Source organism: Microtus pennsylvanicus, chromosome 1 (assembly GCF_037038515.1).
Source record: "Microtus pennsylvanicus isolate mMicPen1 chromosome 1, mMicPen1.hap1, whole genome shotgun sequence".
Lineage (NCBI taxonomy): Eukaryota > Metazoa > Chordata > Mammalia > Rodentia > Cricetidae > Microtus > Microtus pennsylvanicus.
The window spans coordinates 156,653,749-156,678,321 of record NC_134579.1 but is presented as its reverse complement, the minus strand read 5'-3'; the positions used below and the strand labels follow the sequence as shown (position 1 = coordinate 156,678,321).

Genomic DNA, 24,573 nt, shown 5'->3' with positions numbered 1-24,573 from the left:
TGGGCTACACAGATGATAAGAAATGGGCTAGTCCAGGTGCGAGAGTTAGTCTAGAAGAGGCTAGATAGGAATGGGCCAAGCAGTGTTTAAAGGAATACAGTTTCCGTGTAATTATTTCGGATAAAGCTAGCCATGCGGGCGGCCGGGTGCTGGGGACGCAGCCCTGCTGCCCCTATTTCAACAGATATCAGATGTAGATGAGATTTATGTAATGCCAATTGTAAACATTGTCAATATTACCATTTTTTTGTTATCACTAAAGCTTGATTAATATAAGTGCTAAGATGCAGGCTTTGGAAAACTCTAATAAAACAGATTAGAGATATATTCTAACCCAGACAGAAGAATTTCCTTTAGAGCCAATTTCAACATTGTATTACAAGAATGGAAAAGAACAGTCTAATATTTTCAGACAGCCAACCTTAATATGTTTGGTAACCATACAGGAATTGACAAGTGGAAGAGGCTCTGTTACAGATAACTGGACACCTATGACGTTCTTAGATTTAAAGAGATTCAAGAAAGGAATAGTCTCATATGGCATGCATTCACCTTTTGTGAAGGAAATGTTAAACTTGTGGTCAGTTTATAATAGAATTATCCCTAATGACTAGAAAGATATGGTTAATGGAGTTTTAGAAACTGGTACAAAATTATAATGGAATATCTGGTTCAGAGAAGAGTCTAAGATTATTGAACAATAGACTAAAGCTAGAGGTAAGGAAATCTCCCAAGATCAAATTCTTGAAGAAGGAGACTATGCTACTATAGAAAATCAGGCTGTGTATGATGACCACACCCTGATTTATGCTGTAGAGCACCTTTGAATGCTTGGGACAGAATTGGAGAATGGGAAAAAATTAAGCCATTTACTAAAGTTATGCAGGGCCCAAATGAAGTCATTATAGATTTTTTTTTTATAAAGACTGACCTCAGCAGTAAATAGAAGAATACCAAATTCAGAAGTTAGAAAAATAATAACTAAGTCTCTGGCTTTTGAGAATGTCAACTGTCTATGAAAAATGATAATTAGACCATTAAAGGCAAGATTAGCACCTTTGGAGGAATGCATGTAGATACAATGAATATAGAATCTCCTGATCATGATGATATATGAATAGGAGAGGTGACTTTTAGTGGTTTGAGAAAACACTTAAATGTCAAATGTTATAATTATAACAAACAAGGTTACTTTAAAATGGATGTAGAGAGGGCATTCCAAAACACAATGTCTTTCTTAAAAAAATCCATTCAGAATGACCCTCCCTTCTGGATTATGCAGAAGGTATGGCAAAGGTAGGCAATGGATGAATGAATGTAAGTCAATGAGTAATATTTATGGTGATCTTGTGCCATCAGGAAACTCTGTGAGAAGCCTCTTGCAGGCCCCTATTCCAAATCAGGCTCAGTCATTTTCTGTCATCATAGAGGAAACTGCTTCCCAAAGCAGTTAAAGTATCTAAAGCCTATTATAAGAAACCATACTACTATGGATAAAAGAGCAGCTATAGAAGGGAGAACAAAAAAACCAGAAGAAACCATAAAGCAAGTATTTTGGCAAAGATCCGTAAAAATAAACAAGGACTAAAATTGAAAATATGACTAAATGACACTGGTTTTGAAGGTCTTGTAGACACATGTGCGGATGTGCCAATTATTTTGTCAGAATTTTGGCATACACCTTGTCTTCTTCAGGATGTAAATGTTCAGAATTTATGGATCAGAACTTTACCTCAGGTAAAGCAGAGAATGAGATAGGTTGAATGTATAAAGCCAGAAAAAGAGAGAGGAATATTGCTAGCATAGCAATAAATTTGTGGGGAAACAAATTTTTACAGGACAGAGCACAATAGCTGCAGATATTTCAAAGTCACCAATAGCTCAACCTTTAAAGAATGATTGGCAGACAAACGTGTATGGGTTAAGCAATGGCCTTTAACAGTAGAGAAATTACAAGCTCTAGAACAGCTGGTACAGGAGCATCTAGATGCTCAGCATATTGAAGAAACAACTAGTCCTTGTTTAAAAGAAATCTGGAAAATGGAGAATGGAAATATTTAAGAGCTGTTAAGAAGATGATGCAGTCAATGTACTCTCTACATTTTGGCAGTCATTTACCTTCTCTATTGCCTAAAGCATAGCCTCATATAGTTATTGATTTAAAAGATTGTTCCTTCACTATACCTTTACAAGAAAAGCACACAGAAAAATTTGCCTTCACAGTGCCTACTTCTAATAATTCTCAGCCTGCTAAAAGATATCAATGGAAGATTCTCCAACAGGGAATGTTAAGTAGAACCATCTTGTGCCAATATTTTGTATAATATGTCCGTTATTGTAAATGATACCTAAGCAATTACCTGAAATTATAGTTTACCATTACATGGATGACATTTTGCTGATTCAAATGTAGATACTTTAGAAAGAATGTTTGAAAAAGTTAAGAAAGCTTTGCTTGTTGTGGAATATAAATTGCTCCTGAAAAAATAAAAGGAAGATATTCTATTAATTATGTCGGTAATAAAATAGGGTTACAGAAAATTAGAGCCCAAAGGTGCAAATTAGGAGAGATCTATTGCAGACTCTTAATGACTTCCAAAGATTGCTGGGAGATATTTCCCAACTACATCCCATTATTGGGATAAAAACTTATTAACTAATTAATTTAAATAAAATCTTAGATGATAACAAGGACTTAAAGAGTTCAGAAAATTATCAGCAGAAGCTGAGAAAAAATTGACTTTGATGGAAGATAAATTACAGAAGAAGACACATGTGGATCATGTGGATCCAAATGTTAACTATGTTCTGGTCATATTACCCTCCATGTATTCACCCATGGGGGTTTTAATGTAGGGGAATTATATTATCTTAGAATGGATCTTTTACAACAAAAAAACAAGTAAAAATTAAAAATTTATGTGGAAAAATTATCTGTGTTAATTATAAAAGGAAAATTGAGGCTTCATAATGAGCAGGAATAGACAAATCAGAAATTATAATACCTTTTAATAATGAGGAAACTAATAAATTATGGGAAGAAAGTGAACTCTGACAAAGAACTTACTGTAATTTTTGGGAGAGATTAACAACTATCCCAAAATCAAGAGAATTAGAGTTATAAAGAGAATTAATTGAATACTTCCTCACATTGTATGATACAGATAAATAACTAGAGCCCCTATATTTTCTACTCTTCTTCAAGGTATTGTACCTATATAACTCATCTAACAATGTAAGGCAGGTTAGTAGTTAACATCTATTATATTTGGACTTGTAGTCACATTAGGTATGTTTTCAAGTTCAAACAAAGATATATTTTAGATAGACAGGTTATCTTCAAACACTTCAGAGATCTACATAATATGGCAATTAAAATGTTTTAATAACCTAGCTTCTACTTTTTTTATGACAGTGAGACATATTTGCTCCAGGCAACAGCAATCTACTTTAGAGAAAATGATGGGCTTAAAAGAATCTCCACATGAAGTTTATTTTTTTTTTTGTGGCAAAAGTAAGATGCAAGGCAAGAAAATGCTCTTGCCTCAACTACATGCTGTCCAAATAGTACAAACTAGACACAACAGAAAGTGACTATCAAATATTGTCAAGGCAATGAAAGACAGCCCTTCAGAATATCCTGCTTCACAGAAAAGTCTGTTGAATATGCTTGGCCTCTAGGCTGAAGATGGATGATCCAACATTGCAGAGGAACTTTGGGTAACTGTCCAGGAAGCCAATTGTTTCTGTCATTTCTTACAGATTTGGAAGTCGCCTGCTCACACTTCCTCTTTCTCAGCTAATATTGTTTCCTTCCTGTATTTCTGTGGCAGTTGAAGACTGGATAGTTATAACTTTCCTTATTTACCAGACACAGAAGGCAAGTTATAATAGAAAGAAAATGAGGTACAAGCCCTTGGACTTACAAAGATAGGATAAATAGGGGGTATTTTCTCTAAATTTGTCAAATGCAAATTGACTAAACTCATCTTTTTTTGCCTGTATATATTGTTTATAGCAATTTATACTTGTATATAGATTTTCTTATATTACTTATAGAATTTCTTTGTATTTTAACAAATATGGGAAATATAGCTGTGTATTATTTGTATTTTAATAAATTAATCTTGCTTGAAGACCAGAGGCAAAGCTAATACTACTAGAAGTCAGGTAATGATGACACACACCTTTAATCCCAGGATTTTGAAGACAGAGGCAGATGGATCTCTGTGAGTTCAAGGCCACCCAGGGCAATACAAAATCAGTGCAGAGATCCATGTGGTGGTGGTTCACACCTGTAATCCAAGTCAATAGATTCATGCCTTTAATGCCAGTACAAATGGAAATATGAAATGACAGGAGAGGCTTAGTCTGCTTACTTTATAGTCATCGAGCCTCCTCTAGTGACTTTACTGCTTTCCTTTCCTGAACTTTGGGTTGAACCATGATTTCTATTCATGGGTTTGAATAACTGTGCTACAATTAAAGTTAATGTAGGTATAGTAGATGATTTCTTAAATATATCAACATAATTACTTAGAGACTATAATGTTTACTATATAGAGACATAAAATTAAGACAGTCCATAAACAATTTTTGCTCCTCTAATCCAAAAACATCACTGTGTGAAAATACTCATATTGAAAGTCTATTATGTATTATGAATAGTATTCTTATCACATGGTATGTTTGGAATTATGAGAAATATCTCCATTCTTTTTCGCTACATAGTTTATTAATACAATTAAAGAACTCTAAAAAAATAAAAAATAAAAAAAAGAACTCTGAAGCCTATGGATTTGATTCTCACACATCTGACCTTTGTAAACTGCTTGATCTTTCTCTCTCTTTTTTTTTATTTAGGAGTTTTTTTTTATTAAAAATTTCCACCTCCTCTCCACCTCCCATTTTCCTCCCCCTCCCCCCACCCCTCCCCCTTTCTCTCCAGTCCAGAGTGCAGTCAGGGTTCCCTGCCTTGTGGGAAGTCCAAGGGCCTCCCCCCTCCATCCAGGTCTAGGAAGTTGATCATCCAAACTGGCTAGGCTCCCACAAAGTCAGTACATGCAGTAGGATCAAAACCCAGTGTCATTGTCCTTGGCTTCTCATCAGCCCTCAATGTCCTCCATGTTCAGAGAGTCCGGTTTTATCCCATGCTTTTTCAGTCCTAGTCAAGATGGCCTTGGTGAGCTCCCAGTAGATCAGCCCCTGTCTCAGTGGGTGGGTGCATCAATTGTGGTCCTGACTTCCTTGCTCATATTCTTCCTCCTTCTGCTCCTCATTTGAACCTTGGAAGCTCAGTCTGGTGCTCCAATGTGGGTCTCTGTGTCTATCTCCATCCATAGCCAAATGAAGGTTCTATGGTGATATGCAAGATATTCATCAGTATGGCTATAGGATAGGGCCATTTCAGGTTCCCTCTCCTCAGCTGCCCAAGGAACTAACTGGGGACATCTCCCTGGACACCTGGGAGCTCCTCTAGGGTCAGGTCTCTTGCCAACCCTAAGATGGCTCATTTAATTAAGATATATACCTCCATTCTCCCATATCCACCCTTCCATTATCCCAACCATCCCATTCCCCCAAGGTCTCCCCATCCTCCCCTTCTCACTTTTCTCTCCCCATTTCCCCTTACCCCCATCCCACCCCACCCCCAAGTTCCCAGTTTTTGCCCGGCAATCTTGTCTACTTCCAATATCCAGGAGGATAACTATATGTTTTTCTTTGTGTTCACCTTCTTTAGCTTCTCTAGGATCACAAATTATAGGCTCAATGTCTTTTATGTGTGGTTAGAAACCAATTATGAATTAGTACATCCCATGTTCATCTTTCTGGGTCTGGGATACCTCACTCAGGATAGTGTTTTTTATTTCCATCCATTTGCATGCAAAATTCAAGATGCCATTCTTTTTTCAGTATAAAGATATTCTCATTTTTTTTATTAAAAAAAATTTCAGCCTCCTCCCAGCCTCACATTCCCTCTCTCCTCCCCCACTCCTCTCCTCCTCCTCCCACTTCTTTCCCCCTCCCCACACTCTTCTTCCCCTCCCTCTCCTGTCCAATGAGCAGTCAGGGCTCCCTGCCCTGTGGGAAGTCCAAGGTCCTCCCCACTCCATCCAGGTCTAGGAAGTTGATCATCCAAACTGGCTAGGCTCCGACAGAGTCAGTACATGCAGTAGGATCAAAACCCAGTGCCATTGTCCTTGGCTTCTCATCAGCCCTCAATGTCCTCCATGTTCAGAGAGTCCGGTTTTATCCCATGCTTTTTCAGTCCCAGTCAAGATGGCCTTGGTGAGCTCCCAGTAGATCAGCCCCTGTCTCAGTGGGTGGGTGCATCAATCGCGGTCCTGACTTCCTTGCTCATATTCTTCCTCCTTCTGCTCCTCATTTGAACCTTGGGAGCTCAGTCCGGTGCTCCAATGTGGGTCTCTGTGTCTATCTCCATCCATAGCCAAATGAAGGTTCTATGGTGATATGCAAGATATTCATCAGTATGGCTATAGGATAGGGCCATTTCAGGTTCCCTCTCCTCAGCTGCCCAAGGAACTAACTGGGGACATCTCCCTGGACACCTGAGAGCCCCTCTAGGGTCAGGTCTCTTGCCAACCCTAAGATGGCTCCCTTAATTAAGATATATACTTCCCTGCTCCCATATCCACCCGTCCTTTATCCCATTTTTACTGTTGAGTAGTATTCTAATATGTATATATTCCACACTTTCTTCATCCATTCTTCCACTGAAGGGCATCTATGTTCATAGCAGCATTATTTGTAATAGCCAGAACCTGGAAACAACCTACTTACAATTTTTAAACATACTGTGGCCCATTCAAAGTTTTTTTCATCTAATTCTGTCTTTATAGAATATCTGTAATCCTTTTCTGACCAGGAGTGCTTTAGTTTTTAAATGCTAAGTGGTATGGCTAGGATTAAGGCTGCTTTGCCTTTTGGCTCTGCCCAGTTCAACATGGCAGAAGTTTACTCCCTCTGCAAGTCATGCACACTGCCCTTGCTCCAGGGACTCAGCAGATCTATATCATGCCATTATGCAATTTGTATCTTGCTGCTCCCAGACCCCATTTACCTGCAGATCCTCCTGGAAGAGCCAGAGTTCATTCTGCCAGCACAAACCAGGAAGCCCTCCTCTAAAGAAGTTGCACAGCCTTCACTTTGTTGAGTCAGGAACACCTACCTCTTTTTTTTGAGGCAGTGTTTCTCTGTAGCTTTGCAGCCTATACTGGAACTAGCTCTTGTAGACCACGCTGGTGTTGAACTGACAGAAATATGCCTGGCTCTGCCTCCCAAGATCTAGGATTAAAGGAGTGCACCACCATCTTTGGGCAGGAAGTCTTCTCCTGAAGGAGCTGTGTGCCCCTGCACAGAGCTAGCAAACATCCTGAAATAATTGTGGCTACCAAGAAACTATGCTAAACTCTGCTCTTTTGTGTCTAGAATTACTTTTCAACCTCTCTCAGGATTTATGTGGATGTAATTGGCATGCCATTTCATAGGTGGAGACTGCTCATTCACTTCCTAGCCTCTCAGAACCAAATGATTACACAGAAACTATATTAATTATAACACTGTTTGATCAATAGCTTAGACATATTTATAGCTAGCTCTTATATCTTGAATTAACCCATTTCCATTAACCTGTATATTAGCATGAGGCTGTGGCTTATTGGCCTTTGCCTCCTTTAGCAACTACATGGCATCTCTGATTCTGCCTACTTTCTCTATATATCTCTGCTCAGATTTGTCACCTGGCTTTACTCTACTTTCCATTGTCTGAAACAGTTTCTTTAATAATCAATGATAATAAAACATATTCACAGCATACAGAGGAGAATTCCACATCACCACCCAGTGTCTATGGTATAGTAAAAACCAGAGGCCTAGGACCAGACCAAGAACTCTTTACAATGAACACTATCAAGTGAAGATATATGGACAAATGGTTTTAGAGTGACCCACTGTATCACACTGTACCTTCCATAATAAGAGTTTTTCCTTTTTTAAAAAACATTTCTTCTTTTTTATCTTGTATTTTCTATTATTTGGGGTGGGGCTGCAGGGTTGAAGGGTGGATGTGAAGAGACAACAGGAAAATAAATGTGATGAAGATATATGATGTAAAAGACCTGCAGAATAAATAAATATAAATAAATAAACTATTTTCATCATTATTCTTTATAGTGTTTCTTTCAGGAAAAGTTCTCCATTGAGTGTATGATTTGGTCACACACTCTCGAGTACTGACACTAAACAATTGAGGTCCAAATTATTCAATTTCCTACAAGGAAGTATATTTATGATTTGTAAAAACAGAGTATGATTTTCTTATGAAAGAATAACCTGTTTCATTCAACTCTGCCTTGATTTTACAGATACTAGTTTGAGAAAATTAAATCCAAGCACAGTTTCCCTTTAAAAGACAAATTACTATAAAATTAGCTATATGTTTATGTTTTATATAAGAGGAGAAATGTAAAATTTAGATACTTTAGGCAAGAGACCATGCAATCTTTATACCTGTGATCCAACTGTGAGGACTTTGGATTCCTTTCTCAGGAAAAGCACAACCTTAGCACTGTGTAGTGATGGCTTATAACAAAGGGTCCCAAAGTAGGAAAACACATTGAAATGACTGCAGTAATGTTCACCAGCCACCAACCAGGGTTATATATGAGAGAAATGCAGCCTTGTAGGATAGAAGAAAGGGCATAAAAGCATATAAATGTGGACACCAGGGTCAATATGCGGTGGGTGGCTTTGGACTCAGGGAATGATCTGTAGGTAACACTGGTGCTGCGGATATGTTGAACACGTTGTTTGTGTCTATACAGAATGACAACCATGGAGCCACTGGACCAAACAATGATGACAGAAAGCATAATTTCAGGAAGAACAAACAATGCTGTATATAATGAGCTTGTGAGGTCATCATGACTTGAAGTTGCGCAGCATTTCATGACACTGTTATGTGTCATGTTTTTGTTGTTCACCTTGGTTTTCATATACACAGGAAAAATAATATTTATTGACATGTAGAAAATCCAGCAGAGGGAAGTGAAGAGGCCAATATGCTTTGGAGCTTTTACTTTAGGTGTCAACCATGAAGAGTTCCCAGAATTGATTGTGATGGCTTGAAAAACACTTAAGAAGCAGGTGGAGCTAATGGACATGCTCCTGCCTAGTCTTTGAAAATACAAAAGAAATTCACAGCCAAAATTATTAGTGAACTCTTTCATCCCAAAAGATTTCATTGTATGGAATAATCCTTTAGAAAGAATGATCAAGGAGTTGGCTGTGAACAGGTGTATAAGAATCAAATCTGTGCTCTTTAATGTCTGCTCAATGTAGTAATGCATGAGATAGTAGGAGAGAAGAGAGAAATTCCCAAGAATTCCAACTATGCTCTGAAGTAAGAGCACTATTCCTATTATCAAATCCTTTACGTCCATTCTGTCGTTTAAAATTTCTTCTTTAAACAGTTGCAAAAATTCCTTCTCTAAGCAAAACGGTGGCTTGAAATCTTGAGAGGTGGCTGTTGGCATGCAAAAATCACATATTTTCAAGACTGCAAAGATACAGTGAGCTACAGAACAGGACTCTGACTAACAAAATTACTTTGGAAACAGTATGTGTAAAAAATATTTCTCAATGAAACTGCTAAAGACTTCAAATGTACTGTTTCCTTAAAAGTAATTTCAGAACCTGGCATTAAAGTATCAGTATTAGCAGTAAGTCCAAGTAGCTGCTGGAGAAGTAATTACCAGTGAGTATAAGTGGAAAGGATGCTGCTGGCTTCTAAAGTTTATAATTATCTTTTAATTACAAGTCATATTGAAAAAGAAAATGTTTTAAACTATTTTTCAACATTATAAAAAAACCCATGCATTTCTCATCTGAAATTCAACATAAATATAAATATACATCTCCACAACAGTAAGGACATTTCTATTCTTATATAATAGAATGTTCATTATACAGTGAAAACACTATAACCATAAAGGTTAAGTAATAGAACAGGAATCATACAAGGAGCTCTGTGTCATTAAGTTTTAGAAACAGACACACAAAGGCAAGCATACTTTTTCACACTGATAAATAACTGGAGAGTTGAGAGACACAGGAAATATTGTGTGGCAAACTCTTAAATGGACAAGAGGATGAAAGTAATTGAATCACTTTAATGGAAGTCAGGAAGAAAATTATCACATTTAGAATGGAATTAACAGATGAACTATAGCCAATTTTATTATGAAATCCAATATCTAGTGTCATTGAGAGGAAACAAACATGTAAGACACAATAGCTCTCCTTTACTTTGGACATACGTCTAAACCCAAAGATAAGAAAAGAAGGACCACTGACACAAATCATCATGGCTAAAATAAAATTAAGCACTTCATCGAACCAACCTTCTTGAGAAAAACAAAGCATAACAAGTTAGACAATTAACCAGTCTGTCTCCATTGTAGGCTTAGAAGCCATCTCATAATTCAGAGAAACTAGGCTGATTCTAGTTTGTGATTAAACCTCTGCTTCTCAAGGATTGGGCTATACCCTACCTATAACTGAGACTATATAGTTATTTTTTCTTTTATTTTCCTTCTTTATTTTATAAATGCAGTTACAAATGATAAATAGAAAATATTAAATATAAACTTTTTAATAAAAAACAGCAAGCCCAAATTGCATGTTGCCAAACTTTGTTAACAGTCATCCACAAATAATGAATTTTGTTTGAGGAAATTAAAATGTGGTTTATTGGAAAGGGCATTCAGCTGCATAATAATTCCTGAATTTCAGGTGCTGTTTATGTTCAAAGTTGACTATAACTGAGCAGACACTGCTATTGTCTCAGGAACTTCTGCAAAACACAATGATGTGTTGTAGAGGGCCCTGGCTTCTGCTAACCCTGCCAGCTCTGTATTTTCAATGTACTGCCATATTGCTCTTCACACATACCTTGTAAATTAGAGGTGACCTTCCCCATGTTGAAGATAAAATCTTATAGAAGGTGAAGGTCCATAGTGATAATAAAAATGAATCTAATCACTCTAGACATGTTCCACTCAGGTCCTAACAGGATTTGAGGAGAAGATCAACCTTTTGCTAGCAGAGTGAGCTTAGAAAAAGGATGTTACCATACCTAATATAAGATTTGTACCAAATGGGCACTAGTGATCTCTCCAACTCAAGGTCTCTGACTTTTTTTTAATCTGCATTTTTAAAAGAATTTCAGCAGGGCTTCTCAATGACATGAATGCCTTTAGAACTGTTAGGAATTTGACAGAAACCAACAAAAATATCAGGGTGTTGCCTCTGGGGTGAGTTTCAATGTCAGTAAATTGCATGAACCCTGCAATTGACTATATATAGTTATATATTGCCCTTTTTGGTGGGGGGGGGAAATAGTATCTTACTCTTTGATTTTGAAAGTTATAAGCATCTCTCAAATCCTACATTTGTTTAAAAATATTCTTAGAACTAGCTAAGGCATACTAGTTGTGATGTCTATCTGATGACCACTTTGCAGTCATATTTTTTTCAGAAGGCTATTTCGTCTTATTCTTACATTATGTTCTGCTCCTGTAACCTCACCTATTTTGTCAGTGAAATCCATGATTTAGAAAACTCTAACCCCTGAACTATAAAGTCCTTGTCTTCCTCGTGTCTAAGGCATAATTTATATACAGGATACACATCTTTTGATGCATTTCAAATTTTATCCATCCCTACAGAGAAAGAATGCAAAGACCCTATGAAATATTTGAGAAACATGTATAAGACAAGTGTTGAATGTTGAACCAGCTTGCCTCCGATTTATATTCATAAGCCATCTTAAAATAAAAGCAAACTGAGTTCATTCCTGTTTATGATTAAACATCTGTTGTCAAGAATTGGCTATGCCTCACCATTAGCCATAACTACAAATGGATTTGTACTGCTGGGAAAACAGCAACTATTTCTTTGTTTCAAAAAGTTATAAGCATCTTGCAAAACTGTGTTTATTTCAAAAGTGTTTTATGACTATTTGTTGTTATACCGACACTGTCTGTGATCACCTTGCAATCATGTCTTTGTTTCATGAGTTCATTACAACTAACTTGCAATTCTTATGCTCTCTTCCTGTAAGGCCAACTACTATGTCTGTCAAATTCCCCATTTGGAATTATGGTACTTCTGAACTATAAAATTCCTGTCTTCATCATTTTCAAGGCTGACTTCTTGAACCCCATCTTAGGAAGAGATAGTGTGCTTACAGAAATAAAAAATATTGCTTTAACTAATTGCTCTTTTAAAATTAATTGAGTCATGATTGTATAGTCAGTAACCTCTCTTCTCCCATCTTTAAAATACATGACACAACATTCATCTCACACATAGAAAATTGGTAATCACTTCACAGGGAACATTTTGGAATCAGAGAAGTTGTATAAAATTACATGCCAATCATCACATTCCCGTGGTTGCCATCAAAGTCACAATTCTGACATAAATTTCAACTTCGAACTTTAGACCTTCCCACATGTCTTCTACTAGTACACAGCTTCAGCTGATACTCAGATGATGTTTTGCTCTGAAGTAGTGTAAATATAAGATGATGAAATTTATGACAAATAGAAGGGAAAAGCAACAGTTCATAAATTATGACTGTATTTAGGAAAAGCGAAGCACAGATCAAGAGTGATCCTGTCTCTTATAGGATAGATCTTAACATAGGTAAGATTGCACATCCTCATAATACTACATGCGAAAACAACAAAGGGCAATAGTATCGGTGACTCCATGTAGAACTGTGAAAAATCCCCTTGTAAATGTTATATTTACTTGGTAAAGGACTACACAACTCTCCCATTTTGTAATGTAGGTTGGACTATAATTTTCTCCAATCCTTTTGCCTTGGACTCTGGATTCCTAGCATTAACTCTTAGATATTTCATTGATTCTCAGACATTAAACTGGATAACTGAAAATATTACATGGAATAATGTAGCCTAAAGGTTCAGTTATTTTTAGATTAGGGAGAATGTTTAGTAGGAAGAATCCTTGCCTTGGATATGTTAGGACCTGTGCTGAACCTCCACAAGTCAATATAAAAATCTAGGTGTGGTATTGCATATCTATCACCCAAGCACTGGAATAAAAAATAATGAAGATTTATGACCCTCCCTGACCACAACAGTCTAAAATATTCAGAGCATTCCAGGCCAGTTAAAGACATTGTATAAAAATATTATGATAATATTTTTAAAATGTAAAATTTGTCAAAAGAAGAAACATTGAGGTTGTCCTCTTGACACACACACACAGGCACGCATGCACACACACATACTCATATTATGCTTTTAAACAAATATGTCCCTGCCCAGGCACTCATTCACATGCAAACATATACAGAAAAGAAATTATATTATCATTAATTCATATTTGAATGTTTATATTTTCTAGTCCCTTGATTAAATTAAACATAATATAACTAACCAAGATTTTGGAAACACATTCAACTGTGAGATAATCATAAAGTCTGAAATCTAAAATTATACTGCCTGTGTCTGCTACTTCTGAATCAACTTTTCACATACAACCACTTCCTGAGGTTTCCCTTAGCTAAATTTTCTTTCCAGACTAAACATAAACTTCTCACCTGACTGATCCTCTGTGCAGAAATTTCTGGTCAGAGTACACTTCATAACATCCTGAGATTTTAAAAACTCAGCATCAAGGAGAAGGGGCCATTTCAACTGTGAGATAAAGTTTCGCAGGTATGACCACATCTCCCTTCTGAATTACAGTTTTCATTTCAGCTACAGAGGCAAATGACAGCTTTTGCTTTGGGATTCAACTACTTTTCACAAACTTTATTTCATATATAATTATCAAAGCTGATCACAAAATTCTTCTGGGTGCTTCCAAAGAGAGGATCTTAAAATTTGCATGATCCCTAAAGGATAGTGGAAATAGAGGACCTGGAGAATATGAAAGTCTCATGTGTGGAAATATTGCAAAGAGATGTGTGTCTTATTCCCCTCCAGTTTTCTTTGTATTCTTCTCCACAAAGTGAACCTGGTTATCAATTGTCAGATTCCAGTGCTGCCCAATGTGCCCACACTTGCCCAGATGTAGTTAGAATTCCAGGGATGTATACTTAAATGTCAGTATTAGGAAAACCATGATGCCATATTCTGCACCATTTATGATTACAATCTTTAGAAAATACTTACAAATTGAATAGAATTTTGATAAGTAAATATGCTAAGAAAAGTAACAAATATCTCTTTGGCAATCACAGGAACTCTAAATGCAGCCTAATTACCAGTAACTATAATTCACAAATGAAATCAACTGTGTTTTTTAAATAATACATAGCCAGGGCTACACTTTCAGAATAAAAGCATTTATTGTAACTAAAACAATACACCATTAATTTTAATGAAAAAATTTTTGGAACATTAATATTTTGCAGTTAATTAAGGAAAAGGTAAGGTAGAGATTTAACATTTGCCTTCTGTCTAAAGGAAATCATTTTTTGAGTGTTTAAAGCAACAGCAATAAAAGAACTGTACAGTTCAAACCACACAACTTCCCTTGTGATTAACCTATAAACCTTAATTTCCAAAACTCTCTGAGCTTAAATAATTTATTTCATTAAGTTACATAGAAAACTCTACAAACATAGAAAATTCTCCTTTGCAGGACAAAGACTGCAACATGAAAATGTTTTGATTTGAATGAGAAGTGTTCCCCATTGCCTCAGGTATTTGAACACTTGCTGCTCACTTGTTTGTGTTGTTTGGGGAGGATTGGATGGAGTAGCCTGCATAGAAAAGGGCTATACTGAGGGAAGAATTGATAATAACACCATTGTGCATTTTCAGTTGGCTATCTCTGTTTTCTGGAGCTTTAGAATATGTGAATACTTATGGATAGAACTCGAAAAATCTATCCTAAGTGAGGTAACCAAGACCCAGAAAGACAAACATAATATGTACTTACTCGTAAGTGAATATTAGACTTAATATAAAGATTATTTTAGTTAAGTAGCTACTTAAAGTAAAGCAAAGTATATACTAATTTCTTAAAGTAATTACTTAATGTAAGTAGAGTAAATTCTATATTCCCCAACTCTAGAAAAGCTAGGAAACAAGAAGGATCCTATGGGAGACATATGGATACTCCTAGGAAGGCGAAACAGAGAAGATTTCCTAAGTAAACTGGGAGCATGGAGAGGAGAGGAAGGGTTGAAAAGGACAAAGAAAGGAGACGGGGAGTGGGGAGCAGTACATGAGGGATTGGGATGACTGATTTGTGGGAAGGACAGAAAGTGAGAACAAGGAAAGAAATATCTTGATAGAAGGAGCCATTATAGGGTTAGTGAGAAACCTGGCACTAGGCACTAGAAAAATTCCATCATGGATGATTCAAGGCAAAAGTATAAACAATAGTGGAGAGGGTGCCTGGACTGGCCTTCCCCTGTAATAAGATTGACTGCTACCTTAATTGCCATTATAGAACCTTAATTCAGTATGTGATGGAAACAGATGCAGAGATCCACAGCTTAGCCGTGGACCAAGCACCCAGAATCCAGTTAAAGTGATGGAGGAGAGATAATGGGAGCAAAGGGGTCAACACCATGATGGGGATATCCATAGAAAAAATTTGCCTGAGCTATTGGGAGCTCATTGACTCTGGACTGACAGTTGGGGGATTTTCATAGGACCAAATTAAACCCCATGAATGTGGGGACAGTTGAAAGACTTGGGAAATTTGTGGGGTCACTCTTGGTGGGGCCAATATTTATTCTTAGTATATGAACTGGCTTTTTTGAGCCCATTCCCTATGGAAAAAAATGCCTTGCTCAGCCTGGATACAGGGGGGAGAGCCTTGGTCCTGCCTTAATGTGATGCAATAAACATTTTGAGTCTCCATGGGAGGCCTCTCCCTCTGTGAGTTGAAGATGAGGGTTGAGGAGAAGGTAGGGAGAATGAGAGGAAGGTAGGTAGAGGGAACTGGGCTTGATTGTAAAATAACAACAGACTATTTTAATAAAAAAATGAAAATGTTAGTAACTAGTTTCCTGCTCCTGATGCTGTGCCTATTGGTTTCTTTCCTGCTACTCAATCATGATGAATGGTCCATCTGGATAAAAATACCCAAATTTATTCTACCTCCTGTAAATCAGTTTTAGATAGCATCTTATTAAACCAATAAAGAAGTAGTCAATAAGTTGATACTAGAGAGTAGGATGGTGCCATGAAGATTCTGACCATCTTTGTTTTCAGAGGAATGCTGAAGACTTTTGAACTTTGGGTTAGAGAAGCAGCTTACTACTATAAATATAGCTTAATGGTCCTTTTGAATTGCAACCTAGAAAACTGTTGTGCTAAGTGCAAAGTAAACTATAAAGGCTGGCTAAAGAGATTCCAAAATGAATCACAAGGCTTAACATCAATGGTGGTAGGTCATTTCTGTGACATTTGACAAAGTTTATGAATATTTTCTGTCAAATTATGAGAATTTATATCAAGCAGAATAAAAGAGTGATTGGTTAACTTATTTGGTCCAGGACATTTAAATAAATATAGCATAACGTTGACTACACAAAGTCTAAATTAGTGATAACTCTTATGTTGATATATAGTGAAAAAGTGCAGGTTAGGCAGAAAGAAATATAAAGTGTATTATAGGTATAGGTCACTCATTTTTCCAATTGCTTAGGCATATTGTTAGTTAGCTCTTATATCTTAATCCATTTCCATGATTTTATATTATACTACTGAGGCTCATGATTTACTGGTACTGGGACTCAAATATCTTTCTCCTCCTGCAGCTACATGGCGTCTCCCTGACTGTGCCTTCTTCCCTCTTATATCTTCTTAGAATTCCTGACTTACTAAATTCTGCCCTGCTGTAGGTCAAATTAGCTTTATTCAGTAATTAGTGGTATTTACATCATACAGAGGGGAATCACACCTCACTGTACGGTTTGGAAATACATAGGAATACAACGAATATTAATGCTCCATCCATAAGCATAGGCTAAAAGAGGTGCTGTAATTGTTAAGATTATGCGATTAAAATGGGTCTCCTGATCCTCAGATGAACTGTGAAAAGGGTGTTCATAGGGAAAGATCCCACCACGCTAAGATTTCAGATGTGAAAGGGGAAAGCTTGGGGTCTTGATTGCTTGCAAGCATGTTGAATGTGGTTGATGGTGGTGAAGTTACATCTCAAGCTGGATGCCTGATTTGGTCTTGTATTACATGTAGTACTATCTTTGAAGGCATGACAAAAGCAATTAAGAGCAAGTGGGTCCCTGAGTCTCCCTATGGAATTTTAGAAATCCACTGAGGACTCACAGTGTTTATGGCAGTCCATTTTGCCAGAAAAGCCATAACCTATATCTGTGAAAGTGGAGGGTGTATTGTAGTATAGAACATAGAATGTTCAACATGTCAGATTGTTGAGATATTGAGAAAATAAAGAAAAAAGAGAGCAGATCTTACCATAGAAAAGATATATGTTACCTTCAAAAATTAGATATGTATAATGATTTAAGGCCTTTGAACCTCAAGTACCAGACACTAAATATGGAGCGACAGGGTTTGTTGATATCCCTGCTGAGATTCTGTATTGCTTTGATGCAGTATTTCCTTGCCAGGTGCCTATTTTCTTCTGGGAATTGAAACACATATTCTCTCCTATTTTGTGTTAGAAGCATTCATAAGTTTTGCTAGGATAAGGGATAAAAATTATGAAAATTGACTTGATTCTCTGAAGAAACATTAGATGTTGAACTTTTTTTTATTTACTTCTTTTTTTTCTTTTTTTGTTTTTTTTTATTGATAAAAGGAGAATAAAAAAAACAAATTTCCACCTCCTCCCAGCCTCCCATTTACCTCCCCCTCCTCCCACTCTTCTCCCCCTCCTCCCACTCTTCTCCCCCTCCTCCCACTCTTCTCCCCCTTCTCCCAACCCTCTCCCCTTCCCCCCACTCCTCTCCCCCTCCCTCTCCAGTCCAAAGAGCAGTCAGGGTTCCCTGCCCTGTGGTAAGTCCTAGGTCCTCCCCCCTCTGTCCATATCTAGGAAGGTGAACATCCAAACTGGGTAGGCTCCCACCAAGCCAGCACATTGCGTAGGATCAAAACCGCGTGCCATTGTCCTTGGCGTCTCATCAGCCCTCATTGTTCGCCATGTTCAGAGAGTCCAGTTTTATCCCATGCTTTTTTGGTAACAGTCCAGCTGGCCTTGGTGAGCTCCCAGTAGATCAGCTCCACTGTCTCAGTGGGTGGGTGCACCCCTCGTGGTCCCGACTTCTTTGCTCATGTTCTCCCTCCTTCTGCTCCTCATTAGGACCTTGGGAGCTCAGTCCAGTGCTCCAGTGTGGGTCTCTGTCTCTATCTCCATCCATCACCAGATGAAGGTTCTTGGATGATATGCAAGATATTTGTCAGTATTGCTCTAGGATAGGGTCATTTCAGGTTCCCTATCCTCAGCTGCCCAAGGAACTAACTGGGGACCTCAGCTTGGGCACCTGAGAGCCCCTCTAGGGTCAAGTCTCCTGCCCACCCTAAAGTGGGTCCCTTAACTAAGAATTGTGGTTCCGTGCTCCCCTATCCAACCTTCCTTTATCCCGATCCTCCTGTTTCCCCAAGTCCACCCTCCTTCCCTTCTACCTTTTCTCTCCCCATCTCCCCTTACCCCCATCCCACCTCACCCCCAAGATCCCAATTTTCTCCCCGGCAATTTTGTCTACTTCCCTTATCCAAGAGGTTAACTATATGTTTTTCCTTGGGTTCACCTTCTTACTTAGCTTCTTTGGGTTCACCTATTGTAGACTCCGTGACCCCTATTTATGGCTAGAAACCAATTATGAATGAGTACATCCCATGTTCATCTTTTTGGGTCTGGGATACCTCACTCAGGATAGTGTTTTCTATTTCCATCCATTTGCATGCAAAATTCGAGAAGTCATTGTTTTTTTACCGCAGTGTAGTACTTTAGTGTGTATATATTCCATACTTTCTTCATCCATTCTTCCATTGAAGGGCATCTAGGTTGTTTCCAGGTTCTGGCTATTACAAATAATACTGCTATGAACATAGTTGAACAAATGCTTTTGACATGTGATAGAGCATCTCTTGGGTAAATTCCCAAGAGTGGTATTGCTGGGTCCAGGGGTAGGTTGATCCCGAATTTCCGGAGAAACCGAAACACTGACTTCCACAGTGGTTGCACAAGATTGCATTCCCACCAGCAATGGATGAGGGTACCCCTTCCTCCACAGCCTCTCCAGCAAAGGCTATCCTTGGTGTTTTTGACTTTAGCCATTCTGACAGGTGTAAGATGATATCTCAAAGTTGTTTTGATTTGCATTTCCCTGATTGCTAAGGAAAATGAGCACGACCTTAAGTGTCCTTTGGCCATTTGAACTTCTTCTGTTGAGAATTCTCTGTTCAGTTCAGTGCCCCATTTTTTAATTGGGTTAATTAGCATTTTAAAGTCTAGTTTCTTGAGTTCTCTATATATTTTGGAGATCAGACCTTTGTCTGTTGCGGGGTTGGTGAAGATCTTCTCCCAGTCAGTAGGTTGCCTTTGTGTCTTAGTGACAGTGTCCTTTGCTTTACAGAAGCTTCTCAGTTTTAGTAGGTCCCATTTATTCAATGTTGCCTTTAATGTCTGTGCTTCTGGGGTTATACCTAAGAAGCGATCGCCTGTGCCCATCTGTTGTAGGGTATTTCCCACTTTCTCTTCTATCAGGTTCAGTGTTTTCGGGCTGATATTGAAGTCTTTAATCCATTTGGACTTGAGTTTTGTGCACGGTGATAGATATGGGTCTATTTTCATTCTTCTACAGGTTGACATCCAGTTGTGCCAGCACCATTTGTTGAAGATGCTTTCTTTCTTCCAATGTATACTTTTAGCTCCTTTATCGAAAATGAGGTGTTCATAGGTTTGTGGGATAAAATCCGGGTCTTCTATACGATTCCATTGGTCGACTTCTCTGTTTTTATGCCAGTACCACCCTGTTTTCATTACTGTAGCTCTGTAATAGAGTTTGAAGTCAGGGATGGTAATGCCTCCAGAAGATCCTTTATTGTATAGGATTGTTTTGGCTATCCTGGGTTTTTTGTTTTTCCATATAAAGTTGATTATTGTCCTCTCCAGATTTGTGAAGAATTTTGATGGGATCTTGATGGGGATTGCATTGAATCTATAAATTGCCTTTGGTAGAATTGCCATTTTTACTATGTTGATCCTCCCAATCCAAGAGCACGGGATGTCCATCCATTTTTTGGTACCCTCTTCAATTTCTTTCTTCAATGCCTTAAAGTTCTCGTCAAATAGATCTTTCACTTCCTTGGTTAGATTTACCCCAAGATATTTTATGCTGTTTGTGGCTATCGTGAATGGTGAAGCTTCTCTGATTTCCCTCTCTGCTTCCATATCCTTTGTGTATAAGAGGGCAACTGATTTTTTGGAGTTGATCTTGTATCCTGCCACATTACTAAAGGTGTTTATCAGCTGTAAAAGTTCTTTGGTGGAGTTTTGGGGGTCGCTTATGTACACTATCATATCATCTGCAAATAACGAAAGTTTAACTTCTTCCTTTCCAATTCGAATCCCCTTGATCCCATTAGTTTTCTTATTGCTATTGCTAGAACTTCCAGCACTATATTGAAGAAGTATGGCGAGAGTGGACAGCCTTGTCGTGTTCCTGAGTTAAGCGGGATGGCTTTGAGTTTCTCTCCGTTTAATTTGATGTTTGCTGTTGGCTTGCGGTATATAGCTTTTATTATATTTAGGTATGGCCCTTGTATCCCTAATCTTTCCAAGACTTTTTACATAAATGGATGTTGAATTTTGTCAAATGCTTTTTCAACATCTAATGAAATGATCATATGTTTTTTTTCTTTCAGTTTATTTATATGCTGGATTACATTGATAGATTTTCGTATGTTGAACCAGCCTTGCCTCTCAGGAATGAAGCCTACTATATCATAATGGATAATTTTTCCGATGTGTTCTTGGATTCAGTTTGCCAGTATTTTGTTGAGGATTTTTGCGTCGATATTCATGAGTGAGATCGGCCTGTAATTCTCTTTCCTGTTGAGTCTTTGTGTGGTTTTGGTATCAGAGTAACTGTAGCTTCATAAAAGGAATTTGGTAATGACCCTTCTGTTTCTATATTGTGGAATACATTGAGGAGTATAGGTATTAGGTCTTCTTGGAAGTTCTGGTAGAATTCTGCATTGAAACCATCTGGCCCTGGGCTTTTTTTGGTAGGGAGGTTTTTGATAACAGCTTCTAGTTCTTCGCGACTGACAGGTCTGTTTAGCTTGTTCACCTGGTCCTGATTTAATTTTGGTAAATCGTATTTATCTAAAAAAGTGTCCATTTCTTTTACATTTTCCAGTTTAGTGGCATACAGGCTTTTGTAGTAAGATCTAATGATTCTCTGAATTTCCTCTGTGTTTGTGGTTATGTCCCCCTTTTCATTTCTGATCTTATTAATTTGCAAATTTTCTCTCTGCCGTTTGACTAGTTTGGATAGGGGTTTGTCAATCTTGTTGATTTTCTCCAGGAACCAGCTTTTTGATTCATTGATTCTTTGGATTGTTTTCTGTGTTTCTATTTTGTTGATTTCAGCCCTCAGTTTGATTATTTCCAGTCTTCTACTCCTCCTAGGTGAGTCTGCTTCTTTTTTTTTCTAGAGCTTTCAGGTGGGCTGTTAAGTCTCCAATATGTGCTTTCTCTGTTTTCTTTAAGTGGGCACTTAGTGCTATGAACTTTCCTCTTAGGACTGCTTAGGACTTTTTCATAAGTTCGAGTATGTTGTTTCTTTATTTTCATTGAATTCAAGGAAGACTTTAATTTCTTTCTTTATTTCTTCCTTAATCCAGGTATGGTTCAGTAGTTGACTGTTCAGTTTCTATGAATTTGTAGGCTTTCTGGGGGTAGCATTGTTGTTGAATTCTAACTTTAATCCATGGTGATCTGATAAGACACAGGTGGTTAGTAATATTTTTTTGTAGCTGTGTAAGTTAGCTTTGTTACCGAGTATGTGGTCAATTTTCGAGAAGGTTCCATGAGCTGCAGAGAAAAAGGTATATTCTTTCCTCTTTGGGTGGAATAATCTATAGATGTCTGTTAAGTCCATTTGCTTCATTACCTCCATTAATTCTCTAATTTCTCTGTTAGGTTTCTTTCTCATTGACCTGTCCATTGGAGAGAGAGGAGTGTTGCAGACTCCTACTATTAGTGTGTGCGGTTTGATGGCTGCCTTGAATTTTAGCAATGTTTCTTTTACGTACGTGGGTGCTTTTATATTAGGGGCATAGATATTCAGGATTGAGACTTCTTCCTGATGAATTGTTCCTGTTATGAGTATAAAATGTCCCTCTCCATCTCTTCTGATTGATTTAAGTTTGAAGTCAACTTTGTTAGAAATTAGTATGGCCACACCTGCTTGTTTCTTAGGTCCATTTGCTTGATAAGCCTTTTCCCAGCCCTTTACTCTGAGTAGGTGCCTGTCTTTGTGGTTGAGGTGTGTTTCTTGCAGACAGCAGAATGTTGGATCCTGTTTTCGTATCCAATCTCTTAGCCTGTGCCTTTTTATAGGTGAGTTGAGCCCATTGACATTAAGTGATATTAATGACCAGTGGTTGTTAACTCCGGTCACTTTTTTAGTAGTAGGGTTTGTGTGTTTCCCTTCTTTGAGTTGCACTGGTGAAGGGTCTCTAGATGTCTGAGTTATTGTGGTCTTTGTTGGACTCCTTGGTTAGTGATTTTCCTTCTATTATTTTCTGTAAGGCTGGATTTGTGGCTACATATTGCTTAAATTTGTTTTTATCCTGGAAAATTTTGTTTTCTCCATTTATAGTGAACGAAAGCTTGGCTGGTTATAGTAGTCTGGGCTTGCATCCATGGTCTCTTAGTTTTTGCAGTACATCTATCCAGGACCTTCTGGCTTTCATGGTTTCCATAGAGAAATCAGGTGTAAGTCTGGTAGGTTTACCTTTATAAGTAAGTTGGCCTTTTTCCTTTGCGGCTCTCAATATTCTTTCTTTATTCTGTATATTTTGTGTTTTGATTATTATATGCCGAGGGGATGTTTTTTTTTTTTTTTGATCCAGCCTATTTTGTGTTCTGTATGCTTCTTGAACCTTCATAGGTACATCCTTCTTCAGGTTGGGAAAGTTTTCTTCTATAATTTTATTAAGTATATTTTCTGGACCGTTGAGCTGCACTTCTTCTCCTTCTTCTACTCCAATTAATCTTACGTTTGGTCTTTTTATTGTGTCCCATATTTCCTGAATGTTTTGTGATGAGAGTTTGTTGGACTTGCTGTTTTCTTTGATAAGTGTGTTTATTTTCTCTATGTTATCCTCAGAATCTGAGATTCTTTTTTCTATCTCTTGTATTCTGCTGGTTATGCTTGTTTCTGTAGTCTCTATTCGTTTACCTAGATTTTCCATGTCCAGCCGGCCCTCTGTTTGTGTTTTCTTCTTTGCCTCCATTTCAGTTTTCAAGTCATGAACTGTTTCCATTATCTGCTTGATTGTTTTTCCGTGCTTTCCTAGGGTATCATTCACTGATTTACTCAATTCCTCGAACTTTCTGTTATACTTCTCATCCATTTCTATAAGGCCGTTTTTTTATATGCTGTTTAAGGGTGTCAATCCCTGTCATGAAGTCAGTTTTTTCTACTTCTTCTTGATTAAGGTGATCATGTCCTCCTGGTGTGAGGTCGCTGGCTTCTGGTGGTTTCGTGTTGTTTTTCAGATTGTTGGGTGAATTCTTGCATTGTCCTCTCCCCATCTCTTCCTCCCAATATTCTCTATGGATCTTCTTTTACAGGATCAGGTCTTCTTGCCCACTGATGTACCTTCCCAGTGATGTCACTCCCCAGTGATGTTTCTCCTGGTGTCCAGATTGGATCTCCTTGCGGCTTGGTTAGCTGGCAAACAAAGGGCCCACCCTGCTTGCTGCAGGCAGGCTATGGAGACAAAGGAGCTACCACCTTCCCCTTTGCACTCACTTTCGGGTTCAGTCCCAGTGCCCAAGCAGGCTGAGCAGGGAGGCCCTCTGCCACCAAGGAAGGGAGGGGGGAGGGAGACAGGGGGTGGGGGGATCTGCATGTAAGCTGGATGGGATAGGAAGAGAGAGAAGGTACCGGGCAGTATAGTCCCTGTAGGATGACCAGGAAGTGTAGGCGGGCTGTTCCTGGGTGCCGCAGCACTCACACACCACAATGATGTTTTACTATGTGCCTGCTGGAAACTCCGTGCTGCTTGGTTCGCTCGCAAACAAAGGGCCCACCCTGCTAGCTGCAGGCAGGCTATGGGGACAAAGGAGCTACCGAGCTCCCCTTTACCCTCTGCTTTGGGTTAGGACCCAGCACCCAAGCAGGCTGAGCAGGGAGGCCCTCTGCCACCAACGAATGGAGGGGGGAGGGAGACAGGGGGTGGGGGGATCTGCATGTAAGCTGGATGGGATAGGAAGAGAGAGGAGGTACCGGGCAGTGTAGCCCTGTAGGTTGATCAGGAAGTGTAGGCGGGCTGT

General features: G+C 38.3%; 2 protein-coding genes across 2 annotated transcripts in view; both read right to left on the bottom strand.

Moving 5' to 3' along the window:
- Positions 1-24,573, bottom strand: part of LOC142832944 (uncharacterized) — a 776,034-nt gene that overhangs the window by 125,098 nt on the left and 626,363 nt on the right. The gene's annotated exons all lie outside the window — the stretch shown is intronic.
- Positions 8,565-9,461, bottom strand: LOC142833011 (vomeronasal type-1 receptor 2-like). The gene has a single exon (XM_075943984.1). The coding sequence runs from the start codon at positions 9,459-9,461 to the stop codon at positions 8,565-8,567; it is 897 nt and encodes a 298-aa protein (XP_075800099.1).

What these genes read in the sequence shown, in the direction of transcription:
- LOC142833011 (XM_075943984.1), bottom strand. Translation starts at nt 9,461, where the DNA reads ATGGACGTAAAGGATTTGATAATAGGAATAGTGCTCTTACTTCAGAGC.